Consider the following 15,311-nt stretch of genomic DNA (forward strand, 5'->3'; position numbering starts at 1 on the left):
CCCAGTCTCACAGACCTTGCGGGGTTTTTGTTTTTTTTGTTTTTGTTTGATCCTCCAATGACAGACCGTGCCAGTGCCTGACACACGTGACAAACGTCACACAGAAGGCGTGTGAGGTTTTGTTCTGTTGGTAACCCTATCTGAATTATGCCTGAGCTGGAGACGGAATGAAGGAGAGAGGCACACTTCTCTCTGCAGTGGAGAAGAGGAAGGAAGCCTGGCTCAGACCAACCTGAGGCTTAGGAAAGCCAGATATCACCTTTGATCAAGATCAGCCTAGCTTGGATCCCCAATTCTGTCTCTCTGCTGGGTCGTGCAAAGCACTGGCTTCATGAGAGGAAGTTCCCCTGAACAAAATCATTGTGCTCTCAGGGAGCCCAACCTGGTCTGGCACAGGCACTGACATGTACTGACATGTAGTAACATGTACTAACATGTACTGACATGTAGTAACATGTACTGACATGTAGTAACATGTACTGACATGTAGTAACATGTACTGACATGTACTAACATGTACTAACATGTACTGGCATGTACTGACAGACTACAAGGAAAGTAATGGGAGGGAGGGTTGACCTAACTCAGCTGGGAGTTAGGGCCTGACTTTCTGTGATTTCAACTGAGACCTGAAAGATGATGGTAGGAGTTGGCCAGGTTATGAGTGCCAAGATCCGCATTCCAGTAGCTGGACCGGTTTGTGTAAAGCCTGGCAGGGTCCCAGGCTGTGGGAGGAACGGAAAGAGACCAAAGTAGTCAGAGCAGGAGGAATTGTGGAGAAGAGAGTGTGACAGAAAACAAGGGCAAATCACACATCCATAACAGGAAGGAAGGGGTGGTGGTACCTTGCTCTGCAATGTGAGAGAAGCGTGAGCTAAGGAGAACCTGGCAGATGTATCAGTTCAGCACCCGGGTATGGGGGGGCAACAACTGGGTTTAGGGGGCAATAACTGGGTTAAGGGGCAACAATTAGGTTCAGGATGGCAATAACTGGGTAAGGGTAGGGTAAACACAGTGAGGGTGGAAGGAGTGGTGGTGAGAATAAACAGGGATGGTTGAGTGGATGGAGAAAACAATGGGAGAAGAGGTTCTAACGTGCCTGCCAGATGTCTGGATGGGTGACACTCTTTACTGGATGAAACAAAGAAGGATGGAGGGTTAGAAGGCAGGCTTAAATCCACACAGTCATGCTGAGACCCAGAGGAGATGCCAGGTAACCAGCTGAGAAAATCTGAAGCTTGAGAGAGACAAGAGTCCAGATTACACTAACTGTGGATGCTGGGGGTCGAGGGTTCAAGGCCCGGGCTTTGAGTGAGTGGCTGTGGTGTCAAAGATGGCAATGCCACCTTGAGCTCCTGTGAACATCCAAGCCATTCAGGGTGACAGCCAGAACTGGATGCAGAGAAGGAAAACCAGCCAGGGGAAGCAGACCTGGGCAGCTGCAGGAGGATGCTCAGCGGACAATAGCTGACTCAGGCAGAGGAAGGATGCTGGGAAACACAAAGAACATGCCAAGGGACACTGGGATGGAATGCTGGTCTGGAGAATGGCCCTGGGGCCTAAAAACTGCATCTGACTTTTGTTTTCAGGCTTTCCTGTATAGCAGCTGGATATTACCTAAAGCAAGGTACTAACCTGGGCCTCTCAGTGGGGTGACCACGTCACCTGGCTGAGGCTGAACTTATGGTCTTTGCACACCAGTCCTTTCACCCTGTAAGATCTCTGGGTGACTGACCAAAGCAACAGGGAAGCAAAGAAGTGACAGTGTGTGGGGAGCAGACACAACAGTGTGTGAGGAGAACTCCACAACCCGTGTCCCTCCCAAGCGGTTCAGCTCTGAGACCTGAGTAGCCACCATTTGAAAGGCTTCCAGGGATGCAGAATCGTTTAGAAATGTTTCTAAAAGACCAGCTAGGATTGTTAACCTCAACTATCAACTTGATGAGATCTAGAATTATCTGGGAGATGAACTTCTGGGCATGCTTGTTGGGGATTGTCTTGATCACGTTGAGAGATGGGAAGATTCGCCCACTGTGGGTAGCACCATCCCTTATGAAGGGATCCTAGACCATATAAAGACATAATGAGCTGAGCACAGGCACTCCCATCCTCTGCCTCCTGACTGCATATGCCACAGGCTCCTGCTGCTGTGACATTCCTGACATGACAGGTGACACGATGGGTGTACCTTCAAACTGTGAGCCAAAATTAACCCTCAGCATTAGCTTCAGCTGTCAACCTGACACACCTAGGAAGAGGGGACCTCCATGGAGGGACTGCCTCCGTCGGACTGACTTTTAGGCATCTCTGTCGGGGCATCTTCTTAATTGCTAATAGATGAAGAAGGGCCCAGCCCACTGTGGATGGTGCCACCCCTGGACGGGTGGACTTGGGCTGGCTAAGAAAGGCAATTGAGTGAGCCAGTGGGAGGCAGCTAGTAAGTAGCATTCCTCCATCGTGTTCTCTGCATCAGTCCCTGCCCTGACTCCCCCTCAGTGATGGACTGTGACATCGAAGTATAAGCTAAATAAACCCAGTTTATTTAACAGTTGATTAGTTAGCTGCTTTGGCTCCCGGTGGGTCTTGTGCATGCTGCCCCCACCCATGAGATCTGGGTTCATGAATGAAAGTCATACAACAGGCCATCTAACTTTGATGTGCCTTGACTAGCTCGATGGCTGGGTATTCCTTGCTTAATACCTTCTAAATCTATATTTATCTTTGCTGCCCTGTTACCTTCTGGGAAGCCCCCACCCCCACCCCTTCCAGGCTGCTTTCTGTTTCTCCCTACATTGCTGGATGATTTTTTCCCTCGGAGTCATGTGATTCTCTTCTTCCCCTCAGTCCCATCCTTGCCCTCACAATCTAAAAGTCCCGCCTCCATCTCCCTGCCCTGCAGTTGGTTGGTTGTTAAGGCAATTCTTTTTTTTTTTTGGGGGGGGTGGGTTGTTGGTTTTTTTTGTTTTTTTTTTTGTTTTTTTTTTTTTTGGTTTTTCAAGACAGGGTTTCTCTATGTAACCTAGGCTGTTCTGGAACTCACTCTGTAGACCAAGCAATTCTTTATTACTAATCGAAGCCAGCTGGGGACAGAGACCCTCAGCATTTGGAAGTGTGGCTTTTGGGAGCCAAATTAAGACAAAGCATTAGAACTAACTCCCAACAAACCCTTTCCTACATGTTGGTGTTGATCTGTGTTTTATCACAGCAACAGAGAAGCACGCAACTGCAAACGATTTCTTCCTTGTTTTTTTGACGGCCTGGGAGGCAGAGCGAGGCTGACACACCAAGCACATCTGACTCACAGAACTCATCTGTGGGTGCACCTTTATAACCACCAGGTAGTAAAGAAACAGGAAACTGTGAAAATGTAAAAAGAAATGTACTGTCTATAATCAAAGGGCAAAATAAGCAAGATGCCATTTTCAGAAATATAAAGAAGCCAAAAGGCAGAAATTCAAATTCCGCCATGGTTAGCCCTTCTTCAAGTCCCAACATGCGCTCCCCTTCCACTTTTACCCTTCTCGAGTAACAAAGAAGTTCTAGAAGAATCCATACCTAGTTTCTTCCCCCTGCCCCTTTTGGTCATCATGTAATTTACTCTGCAGGCCACCTCACTCTAAAACATAGCATAGAAAAGAAAGAAAATAGTAAAAAATGAGAAAGCAAAGCCAGAATAATGAAATAAAATAAAGCCAGGTGACCTAATAGCCCCGAAGGGCCTGTTTGTTTTAGTTAAGGTCTTCAGTCAGTCTCTTACAGGCTAAGAGGCAACCAATTCTAACTTCAGTGACCACAACACATCTAAAAAGTCAATTGCAAATGTCTACTTTTCTAAAGGAATTAGCCTACCGAGAAATCCCTGCTGATTGTACCTACTTCATTTCCCTGACAGATAGGTTTAGCGCGACCCCTGCCTCCCCAGTCTCACTTCTGTTTCTTAGAAACTTCAGGTATAGGATTTCTCAGATGTGGTCAGCTGCCATCCACACAGGCACCCTCTCCTGATCTGGGTCCATGGGTTTGTAGAAAGCTTCTGACCACTGCCACCAGGGGGCGCCGCTGAGGCACCACCTGCTGGTCCTATGGGCCTCTTAGGACTGCACAAACTTCTCTTGTGGTCTGTTAGTTGCCCAGGGCCCTGAGGCTAATCCCAGCTTCTGTGTGGAAAGAGACACCCCCTTCCCTCCTGATTCACCACCTGCCACCAAAGTAGGACTTCCTGAGCACCAGGAACTCTCAAGACTTAAGTGACAACAGTTTTCAGTGACAGCCACTTGGGCTCAGGTGAGTGCCTGATACTGTTCTCAGAACTTGATTTTTTAAATGCCCCTTCCTGTGACCCTCATCCTCTAGGTAGCATGACTATGGTGTATTTTCCTGCAACACAGATGTAAAAAGTAAGCATGACTTCAGCAATAAGCAACAAACATGACAAGAATCTACACAGAGAGAGAATCACGATGATGTTGTCCCACGTGAATCCCCAGACCACGTTCAATGCATTTAGAAAATAAACGAGAGGGGCTGGAGAGATGGCTCAGCGGTCAAGAGCACTGACTGCTCTTCTGAAGGTCCTGAATTCAAATCCCAGCAACCACATGGTGGCTCACAACCATCCATAATGATATCTGATGCCCTCTTGAGTGTCTGAAGACAGTTACAGTGCACTTACATATAATAAATAAATCTTTAAGAAAAAAAGAAAGAAAGAAAATAAATGAGAAAGGAGCTGCTCCTCACTGACCTGAGGCTCTGGCTTTAACTAAGTGGGGGGGGGGGGGGGGGGGAGCCGTTAGCATTGAGTGGGAAAATGGCTGCTCACTGAGAACTGGGAGGTCTAACACCCTCTGCTTCCTCCTCCTCCTCCTCCTCCTCCTTTAGAGGTGAGCAGTGAGACAGAGGTAGAGAAGAGGATTCTACATTGCCTAAAAGCTCATAAGTGTGAGGGTGTGTGTAATGAGGATGGATAACCACTCCTTCTCAGCTGCACAGACCCCTTGGAGCAGACTGGGAGAGGAATAAGAACGGTGCTTGCTCCAAACTGGAGTGTGTAAGGGACATCCGATGCAAGGGAGGGATCTAACTGAGGTAGAAAGTGTATTTTGTATGATTCATTTTAACTTTAGGAACTGCCTATCCCAGCAGCCGGGAACCCAACCTAATCTGAAACACCTGAGGGGATATCATGTCTGAGGGGCTGAGTCAAAGGCCGGGATGAGTGTGCAAAGCTCCCCGGGGGCTGCATGAGGGCTGCTGAGTGTGCATATATGTGACAACTGCATAGGCAAAGAACCTGAAGATGGTGCAGGTGGACAGAGCTGTGGGCGCCAGGGGTCACCACAAGCAGGGCTGGATGGCAGACAGCTGGCTCCCAAGAGGCCTGGGAAGGAGACAGAGCCAAGTCATCAACATCCACACAGTAGAAGTGAAAGGGAGAGGGGAAATGGGAGGTGTTGGGGATAGCAGACCTTGGCAGCACCCTGGAGCACAAAGGATATCCGTCATGCCCACTTCCATTCCAAACATCATGGCATTCATTTCTCAAAAGCTGCTGGCTTCCTGAGCCAGGGAAGTGGCTCAGCAGGTAAAGGCACTTGCCACCGAGCCTGGTGACCCAAGTTTAATCACTGAAATCTATATGGTGGAGGAAGAGAACAGACTCTTGTGGTGTGAATCAAACACCACCACCACCACCACCACCACCACCAATAAGGCAATGAGGTTATTTGTTTTTAGATTCGCTCCCTGACCGGAGAGTCAGTAAACACCAGCTCTCCTCTGCAGCCTGTAACAGAGCACAGGGCCAGAACGTGCATCTGCTTTGCTCTGCTTTGGAGAGGGGTCAGGAAAGGAAGTCATAGCTATGAGTTCTGTGCTGGGGAATAAACCTGAGAGAAACTGCTTTAGGCTCCAGAGAAGCCCTGCCCATGTTTCCCTTACCTTCCTTACCTTTAGGTCTGCTGCTCTGTGCTGAGTCAGTGAAAGGGAAGGCCATTAGCCTGCTTTCAGCCAAATACAAAACTCCCCTAATGCAGCAAACACCACTCTGGTTCCAGAGTTAGGGCTGAGGAACTGTGTCCACCACTGTGCAGAGTGAATCTACCACCCAAGGAGAGTAAGGTAAAACCCAGATACCAATTTACTCAAGCAGAGAAGTCCTTCTGAAGGGATATAGGCAAGGTGGTGGATCTGGTCTAGAACAGACATCACCTGAGTGAGTTCCCAAAAGACTTGAGTAGACAGTTCTCCTGGCCCCTGTTACCCCTGCTTTGTGTCTGAACTTAAAACCAAAAGACTTGTGAAGAGGAAGAAAGCAAAAGATAATAAGGGCAGCAGAAGCCATCACTGCAAGCAAGAGACACTAGCACAGTCCCAACAGCCATGACTGCAAACATGATACACTGGCACAGTCCCAACAGCCACGATTGCAAACATGAGACACTAGCACAGTCCCAACAGCCATGACTGCAAACAAGAGACACTAGCACAATCCCAACAGCCATGACTGCAAACATGATACACTGGCACAGTCCCAACAGCCATCCCTGAAAACAAGATAAACTAGTAGTCCCAACATCCATGTCTGCAAATAAGAGACACTAGCACAGTCCCAACAGCCATGACTGCAAACATGAGACACTAGCACAGTCCCAACAGCCATCACTGAAAGCAAGAGACACTAGCACAGTCCCGACAGCCATCACTGAAAGCAAGAGACACTAGCACAGTCCCAACAGCCATGACTGCAAACATGAGACATTAGCACAGTCCCAACAGCCATCACTGAAAGCAAGAGACACTAGCACAGTCCCAACAGCCATCACTGAAAGCAAGAGACACTAGCACAGTCCCAACAGCCATGACTGCAAACAAGAGACACTAGCACAGTCCCAACAGCCATGACTGCAAATAAGAGACACCAGCACAGTTCCAACAGCCATGACTGAAAGCAAGAGGCACTAGCACAGTCCCAACAGCAAAGGAAAGAACAGTCTCGGCAACCATTTCACCTCCTCAGGGAGCTCAGTCCTCCACAGTAAAACTTCCAGAAAGCACAAGATTATTCTAAGAAGCCAGAGGTTAGCAAACAAGGGAGGCAGTGTCAAAAAGATGACAAGAGTCAGCTGGGGAGTGGTCCTCATTGCCTTGAGGGATCTCCCTTCACATTTCCGTGCTTCTCCAGTTCTGTCTTAAGCACAATACTGCTTTGACTTTGAGTATAATCCCTTGCTTGTGAGTTTGCCTCCATACCCACATATATAACTCTCTAGACATATTCTATCACCCAACTTCAGGCTCAAACATACAAATGAATTGTTACTCAAAGGTCCATTAGGAACCCCCAGTTCAAATTGTCACAGACTAAGCCTACATATTCTGCTTTTCTGTCTCTACATCCTGTCCCCTTGGAATCATGGATGCTTCATCCAGGCATGAAAGGCCCTTTGCTTTCCTCTGCTCTTCTTAAGTTTTCCTCTGAAACCCTAGAAAGGTATCTTCTCCCTCCACAGAACCACTGTAGCCATTCACATCCTTACCTCTTCTAACTGCAATATTACCATTCAGCCAGACAGCAACACATTTAAGCTCCAATCAGCTGTTAGACTTTGACAATGCACATCTGAACACATCACCCTGAGCCTGCCATTTAGGCTCCATCCACACATGACGATGATGGTTTGAATGAGAAATGTTCCCCGTAAGCTCAGGTAGTATTTGAATCCCTGACCCTCAGTGGCAGTGCTGTTTGGGAGTTGATGGAACCTTTAGGAAGCACAGCCTTGCTGGGAAAGGTATATCACAGGAGGGGGGAGGGTGGTGCTTTGATTGCTTATAGTCTCACTCAATTCCAGTTTGTTCTCTCTGCTTTGTGTTTAGGATGGGATGCTATAAGCAAAGCTTAATGGGCCACAACAGTAAGAGTCAGGACAATAGTAGTACTGAGGGAAATGCAGACTGTGAGGGCCCAGCTCCTGAGGATTCAGAAGGAAACAAAGTATTAGGGACTGGGATATGAGACCGTTTGTGTGACATTCTGGCAAATAATCTGGCTGCCTTCTGCCTGTGCTCTAAGAATTTGCCCAAAGCTAAATTTAAAAGTAATGAACCTTTTTTTTTTAAGGAGTATTTCAAAACAGTGTAGTAATGTGCCTGTGGCATAGTTAGTACCAATAACTCTTATGTGGGTCTGCAATCAAAAACTGCAAGTGAGACAGAAAGAAATACAAAATGTTCAGTTTGGAGAGAAAAAAAGCACTAGGCAATTTAATTACAACTAAGGCATGTGCTGAATGTGAGGCTGGAATCGATAGAGATTAGCACCATTAAGGGCCCACCCAGCTGAGCTTCCAACTTCTGAAAAGAAAGAGCTGAAGGCATTGCTGCACCCAGAATGACCTTGTCCCAGCACCTGTGCAATCCCAGATGCCACCCTCCCACCATCCCAGTCCCTTACCCCAGGATACAAACCTGGGCCTCTACCTTCACCTAGAACCCAGGTCTTTCATACCTTGGTAACTTTCTCTAGAATGTTCTTCTCTCCCTCAGGACCCTTCCTTTCAGACCCAGGGTATCCTACGTATCTTCTTACTGCAATAACTGACATTTGCTGATCTTTAACCAGGGCTCACCCCATGACCCCTGATCCTCAGAGATAAGATGAGCCAGGAAAGGTAAGCTGAAGAGAGTTGACAGAAAGTAGCCTCCAGTGGACTCGTTCCTGGGAAGGGGCTTCCGGTTCCTAGAAGAAGGCTAGGGAGTGACCTCCTTTAGAGGGGACAGCAATCAAGAGCTTCCACCTACTTTCTCACATACAAATAGAACGTTCCAGTCTTCAAAGTTCTTCACAGCTATTCTCTGATCAATACTTCCAGAGCCCTGAAGTAACTGGGATACAAGTGGCACTCTAAGGTCACACATAGACGTAAGAAAGTCACCTTCCTTTAAAAATCTATGAAAGTCAAAGTCCTTATTCAATGTTTTTAAACCCTAAGAAAAACTATGGAGGCCAAAGTGCTACAAACAAGAAAAGCACTGTGTATGGGCCTCCCTGCCGTAGCCTGTTGTGGGAGTGGCTGGTCTAAGAGACCATATAGGGCAGCTTAGGACAAGAGGACTCAAGCTAAAAGGGTGTCATGAACCTAGAACATGGAACCCTTTTCAAGCCCTCTCAGTAAAGGACAATGTTTCAGCTCCTTCTACCTCAGGCATCGGGATTGGAAATGAAGAAACTGAGCCAGAGAGACCAAAAGGCAGGCGAGACTGAGCACAGGGAAGTTGAGTTTGGGAAGACATGGTCACCTGTGCCCAGCCACAGGTACAGAGAAGCAGGACTGACCTGAGAAAGGACTCTTCAACCCACTTCTTAGCCAAAGCACGATCTCGCTGCAAGTCACACTGTCTCCATCTACCTACCTCTCTCACCCGTATGACTCTATAAAGATGGTGACTCAGACCCATTGCTCTGGTAACAACTCAGCCTCACACAGAGCACCTCACCACTTCTGAACGTCCCAAATCCTCTCACCTGCAGGAACTCTCAACTTCTGTACTTGTAAAAGACAGAGAGTTCATTAATGCCCTCATGTAAGAGGACTCAGGAGAGCACCCAGCCCCTCAGGCTCTGGGGACACACAAGTCTTGATGAATTGTGCCTCCTCCATTTTCTACGCTGGGACTACTTTGAGGATTAAATGAGATGTTACATAAGGCGCTTGGCACACAGGCTGCCAAAGAGCAAATGTTCAATGAACAGCTATTTCTATTAGTAATGATTCTGCAATGATCTCGCTGTGGCCCCACTTGCTGCTGACCTCAAGATGGGGTACCCCAGGCACTAGTTCCCAGTCTACACCTCCTCTCACTGTGAGTTTTCAAGGTTTTCCCTGTGAGGATTTGCTCCAACTGCAAACTACCAAGAAGAACAAGAACTGGTTTCCGTGGGAAGGGTAGCGAAGGCACAGAAAGAAACAGGAATCAGTATGCTGGGCCACGGATTCAACTCTAACCCCAATATCACCCATCTGCCTCAGACTAAGTTCTCAAGTGACAGCATTTGTAAAGACATCGTAAGGATTCTATGTGTGTATTGGGCGTGTGCAAACCAAATTACACTTGGAAGTACCTTCAAACCTTAGTCACTGAAATTCACTTCCAAATTACCCGGATTTTACAAAGATGGCACCTCTAGATTTACAGCAAGCTTAAACATCGGAAGGTTTCTTTCTAGAGTGTTTTAGGAACTTGAGAGGCATAGATACACATTATTGCTTCTGTCAGGAGGAGGAGGAGGTGTTGCCTACAACGCTTTCCCTCCCGCGTGGGTTCTGCGGTGGGCGCTGAAGTGGGAGCTGTTGTTGAAGTCTTTGCCGCATTCTGTGCACTTGTAGGGTTTCTCGCCCGTGTGAATCCGCTGGTGAATGATGAGGCTGGAGCTCTGGTTGAAGCACTTCCCGCACTCTCTGCACTTGTACGGCTTCTCTCCCGTGTGAATCCTCTGGTGGGTGATGAGGTTGGAGCGGTCTCGGAAGAACTTGCCACACTCGGGGCATTCGTAGGGCTTCTCTCCCGTGTGGACCCTCTGGTGGGTGATGAGCTTGGAACGCTCGCTGAAGCACTTCCCGCAGTCCGCACACTTGTGCGGCTTCTCGCCGGTGTGAGTCCGTCGGTGGTTAGCCAGGCTGGAGCTCTTGCTGAAACTCTTCCCGCACACGGCACACTCATACGGCTTCTCGCCACTGTGGATCCTTTGGTGACTCGTGAGGGCAGAGCTCTTAGAGAAGCACCTTCCACACTCAGGGCACGAGTACAGCTTCTCCCCGGAGTTGGGGTGACAGGCTCCAGGAGAGTCGGCACCCATGCTGATATTCTGAGGTTCTTTAGGTCCCTCCTGTGTAGAATTTCGTCTCCAGTGAGCACTGTATGATAGACTTTGGCCAAAGTTCTCCCCGGGCTCATCCCGCTGGTTGGGAGGTCCTCCCAAGTGGACCCGCTGATGTTTCAGCAGGTTTGAGCTCTGGTTAAAGCTTTTCCAACACAGCCCACATTTATAGGGCTTTTCCCCTGTGTGGGTTCTCTGGTGGGTGATGAGGTTAGAGGGGTCATTGAAGCTCTTCCCACACTCCAGGCATCTGTACGGCTTCTCTCCAATATGGATTCTCTGGTGGGTACTGAGGTTGGCACGGTCACTAAAACTCTTCCCAGAGCCAAGACACTTGTAGGGTTTCTCACTTGAATGGGTCCGCTGCGGGGCAAAGAAATGCACTTTCCGACTGAAGCTTTTGGCACGTGTGTCACATCCGTAGGGTTTCTCTGTGAGGTACAGGCCTTGGTGGTCAATGAGTTTTTCTAAGTCCTCCTCAGAGGAGCACTCTTCCCATGTGTTCCTCCACTCCCCTTCATTTCCGTTCACATGGTCCTCCCCCCAGTCACAAGGCTGGCAAACGGCTTTGGTGGTATATCTTGATAAGGCGCCAGGCAAATCCCCCAAAACATCCTGCTCTGAAATCTGGTCTTCTTCCTCACGCTTCAACTCAAATCCTGAAAGGACAGACAAACGGAAGGTCTCGGTTCATTCGCTGGTTACCGCTACCACACCTATACCATGTATTCTCTCGATCTGGCTAACAGATTTATATATGATAGCCCACAGCTTATAAATGTGACTAGCGCAAAAGCTGTCAAGTTTTTGTGTAAGCATGTGCTTCTAGCCCTGAAACGCTGATGAACAGTCTGGATATAGTAACCCCACCCACCACCCCAGCCACCATGAAGCCTGGCTCTCCCCTCCACCCATCAGTCTAGAATGCAGTAACCCCACCCTAGTGACCACGCAGCCTGGCTTTCCTCCCCAGGCATTCCTCTGAAGTCTGTATTCAATAATAAACAGCTCTTCTCGTCATCCAGCACATTAAGCAGACCCCGTGTCAACAATCAGTTCCATAGTTACCCAGGTGTGTCCCAGTAAAAGCTAGACCAGCCACCCAGAATGCAGGCTGACACTTAAACAGATGACAACGTATGACAGCGTCTACACAGTGCACAGGCTTTTCCCGTTGGATCGCATCCATTCTTTGGCTCAGAGACGAAGATGATATGCCTGGTTCTAGTAGACTCGAGCCTGGCAAACCTGGCTTGGAGGCCGTGACCCTCTCTCACTCCTTCTGCCTTGCTAAACTGTTCCATGACATCCCTAAAGCTGGCCTCCAAGGTCTAGTCTGTTATTTGGCCACTTTCTCCTCCTGAGGCTGACCACTAAGGTCCAGTATTGGTTCAAAGGTTCAAAGTATTGAAGTCCAGCAATCAAAAGCTCCCTTTGGCTCATCTAATTAACATGCCCAATTAAAATTAAATACCTTATCCTGACATGGGGTTTCCCCTTGTACTTTATAAACCATTTGCCTGTGGGCCACATCTGTCTCCTCTCTATCCAGAGGCAGTCCTTTGTTCCTCCTGGGAAAATACCACTTGTCCCCCCCAGCCCGCCCCACCCTGCCCTGCCCCTACCCCACCTTGTTTCTTTACCCTCTCCTTCATCCTCTATCTCCTGTCTTTGTTTCTTACTCCCTGCCCTCTGTCCCTCTGGGGCAAATAAATCTCCTCTGTGCTGAGAACTTGGTCTTGGTGTGTCCTGTGCCCATCCTGGTCCTTTCAGCTCCCATCTTTGTACAGGGCTGCAGATTCTGCCAACACCCAATGGCTCCAGCCTCACCTGCATCTGCAGGCTGGGAGTCTGGAGTCAGAAGTCTAACGGCGTCCTCATCTTCCATCTCACCCCAGGCCTCTTGGTCATCAGCCTCAGTACTGCTCTGCCCAGATCCAGGGAGGCCTGTGGCTTCTCCTACCATCTCCACGGCTCTGATCACAGTCCGAGCCCTCATCAGTGAGTCCATCTCCTCATAGAACGGGCAGGTTCCTGGTGGACAGCTGCTCTTGGCTTTCCTGTAGCTTCGAAGAAGGTTCTTGAATCGGTAGCGGCATTGTTCCAGCGTCCGCAGGAAACCCAGCGCACGCAGCCGTTCAGCGATGGCCCGGTATATCTGGCTGTTTTGGTGACAGGTGCGAAGCTTTTCGGCGAAGGGGGACTCACTGAGAATTGCCAGAAAGACCTTGGTCTCTTCGAAGCCCCAGTGCACGCCTGCTGTCAGAAGTGAAGAGTTCAGACATGTGAGGCTTAGGAGCTTTACCTAGGTCATTAGGACTGGGGTCACCTGCACTTCTACAGATCCAGAACACAGATCTCAGAGACTGTCCAAGCACCTGGCAACACAAACTCAAGAGACATGCTAGGGAAGCCGGCCAAGGCATCCTCTCTCACCATTTCAAGAGACAGTCTTGCTGAAGGAGAGGCCGACTGGCCATGCTTTTAGCAACTGCATCAAGTGACCCACCCCGTGGCTTCAGCTGACAAATGGTATCATCCATGACATTCTCCCTGCAGTCACTCTAAACGCATCCCCTGTCTCCTTTGTGAATCCTCTCTTCAACAATATTTGGAACCTGAGAATCCACAAGGATCAGAGACATCAATGGACTTCAGTGACCAGGGCACAGACTATGACTAAGGAAAAGCTTTCCTCACTGGTCCACGGGCAGGGCCACAGTTTAGTCTCCATTCGGGTAAGCGGCATAACCCAAGGAGGTGGAGTGGGGGAGGGGCTACATGAACTCCAGGCAGGAGACCAGGCTCTGTTCCTGCCAATGTGGCTTCCAAAGCCTCAGATGGCTGTCACAGACTTTCCCTTTGCAGTATCAGGTGTTTGCCACATAGTGACTCTCAAGGCTACACTGTCACTTTCTTCTCTATACGCCAGTATTTCACACACTTTCTTACCCAAGACTTGCTATCTGTGAATTAATTGGCCATTCTCACCCGCATTATGAGAAACACGCCTACGGAAATGACAAGATCACTCGGGTACCACCTCGGAGTGTCCTCAGCGACACCCTTTGGAAGCAACTGGAATCTCTCCCGGTCTGGCAAGGCTTCAGAGTTATTTGCTCCTATAACTAAGAGACGTGGTGCAGAGAAGAGTGAGTCTGAGGAGGGCCCAGGTACTTGGCGTCTTACTGACTCACAGGCTGAGCTCTAACCTCACGAGGCAGCAGCCTGGCTGATATTCATCTAGTTAAATGCCATGTTCTTACCAATACGGCTCTGGAGCAGAGCTGGGCCCCCTGCAATCCTGGGCCCCTGAAGAGACTCCTCGGCGGCCAGGCCAGAACCACTGCAGTCTTCCACGGTCTCCTCGGGCTCCCAGCTCCCTTCGTCTTGGTCATCCATCTCAGTGTCGCTGTCACCCAGCCTGGGGAGTGCCACTGCCTCTCCTGGCCCACCTGAGGTTCTTCTGATGGCTGTCCGAGCCCTCACAAGGGCCTCCAGCTCCTCATAGAAGGGGCAGGTCCCTGGCGGATGGCTGTTCTTGGCTTTCCGGTAGTTCCGGAGAAGGTTTTTGACCCTGTAGCGACACTGCTCCAGAGTCCGCAAGAAGCCCCGTGCCCTCAGTCGCTCTGCGATAGCCCGGTATACCTGGCGGTTCTGGTGACAGGTCTGGAGCTTTTCAGAGAAAGGAGACTCACTTAAGATGGCCAGGAAAGTCTTGGTTTCCTCATAGCCCCAGTGAACACCTGACACCTTCATGTCCTCCGCACCCCATTGGCACGGCTCTCCCCAGGCCCTTGAGTCTGCCTGGGCCACTGCCTGCACTGGCTTGTCTTGCGCACTGTCCAGGCTATCGTCTGCAGCACTCCCATTCCCAGAATTTATAAGGCTCAGACCCCAAATCTCCGGTCCTTGCTCTTGCTGGGAGGTGGCACTTGGCTTTGAAGCTGGAACTCCTGCACAAAAGGAAGGACAGAAACGCCTGAGCAGAAACAACCCTGTCGGACTGTGTTTATCTAAACTGTTCCTGAAACCCACATCCTTCTCCTCCAAGAGGCCAATTAGAAACTCCCGTGATGATCTTCCTAGAGAGGGGTGCTTAGAAGACACAGGACCATCACCAAAAATGAAAGGGACCTGCCGGCTCTTCATCTGCCATGCTGTTGTTATGAAATACATCACACAACAGCGTGGCTAAGAAAACACACAGGACCTCAAAAATCCCCATCAGACTCAACTCACTGTTGGAGGGAAGGAGAGAGAAGGCAAGCGAGGGAGAGAGAGGGAGGGAGGGAGGCAGGGAGGCAGGGAGGGAGGGAGAGAGAGAAGAAGGGAGGGAGAGAGACAGAGACATAGAGACAGACAGAAACAAACACAGAGACTGACAGAGACAGAGAGAGACAGAGACACAGAGACAGACAGACAAAAAGAC

At 49.3% G+C, this 15,311-nt stretch overlaps 1 protein-coding gene across 10 annotated transcripts in view; it reads right to left on the minus strand.

Annotated features, from left to right (window-relative positions):
• Positions 1-3,363: 3,363 nt before the first annotated feature.
• The window catches only part of Zscan20 (zinc finger and SCAN domains 20), a 31,484-nt gene continuing 19,536 nt past the window's right edge, over positions 3,364-15,311 (minus strand). For 7 of the 10 annotated variants that reach the window (XM_011240545.3, XM_011240543.3, XM_011240542.3 and 4 more), the window contains 3 exons: positions 14,146-14,835; positions 12,710-13,138; positions 3,364-11,538 (listed from right to left, as the gene is read on the minus strand). In XM_011240545.3, coding sequence (XP_011238847.1) covers positions 10,298-11,538; positions 12,710-13,138; positions 14,146-14,835 — 2,360 coding nt within the window. In that variant the 3' untranslated portion in view covers positions 3,364-10,297. The remainder of the gene's footprint in view (positions 11,539-12,709; positions 13,139-14,145; positions 14,836-15,311) is intronic. The other 3 variants (XM_011240544.3, XM_011240547.3, NM_177758.4) reach the window with 3 other exon arrangements.

This window comes from Mus musculus, chromosome 4, assembly GCF_000001635.26.
Source record: "Mus musculus strain C57BL/6J chromosome 4, GRCm38.p6 C57BL/6J".
Classification (NCBI taxonomy): Eukaryota; Metazoa; Chordata; class Mammalia; order Rodentia; family Muridae; genus Mus; species Mus musculus.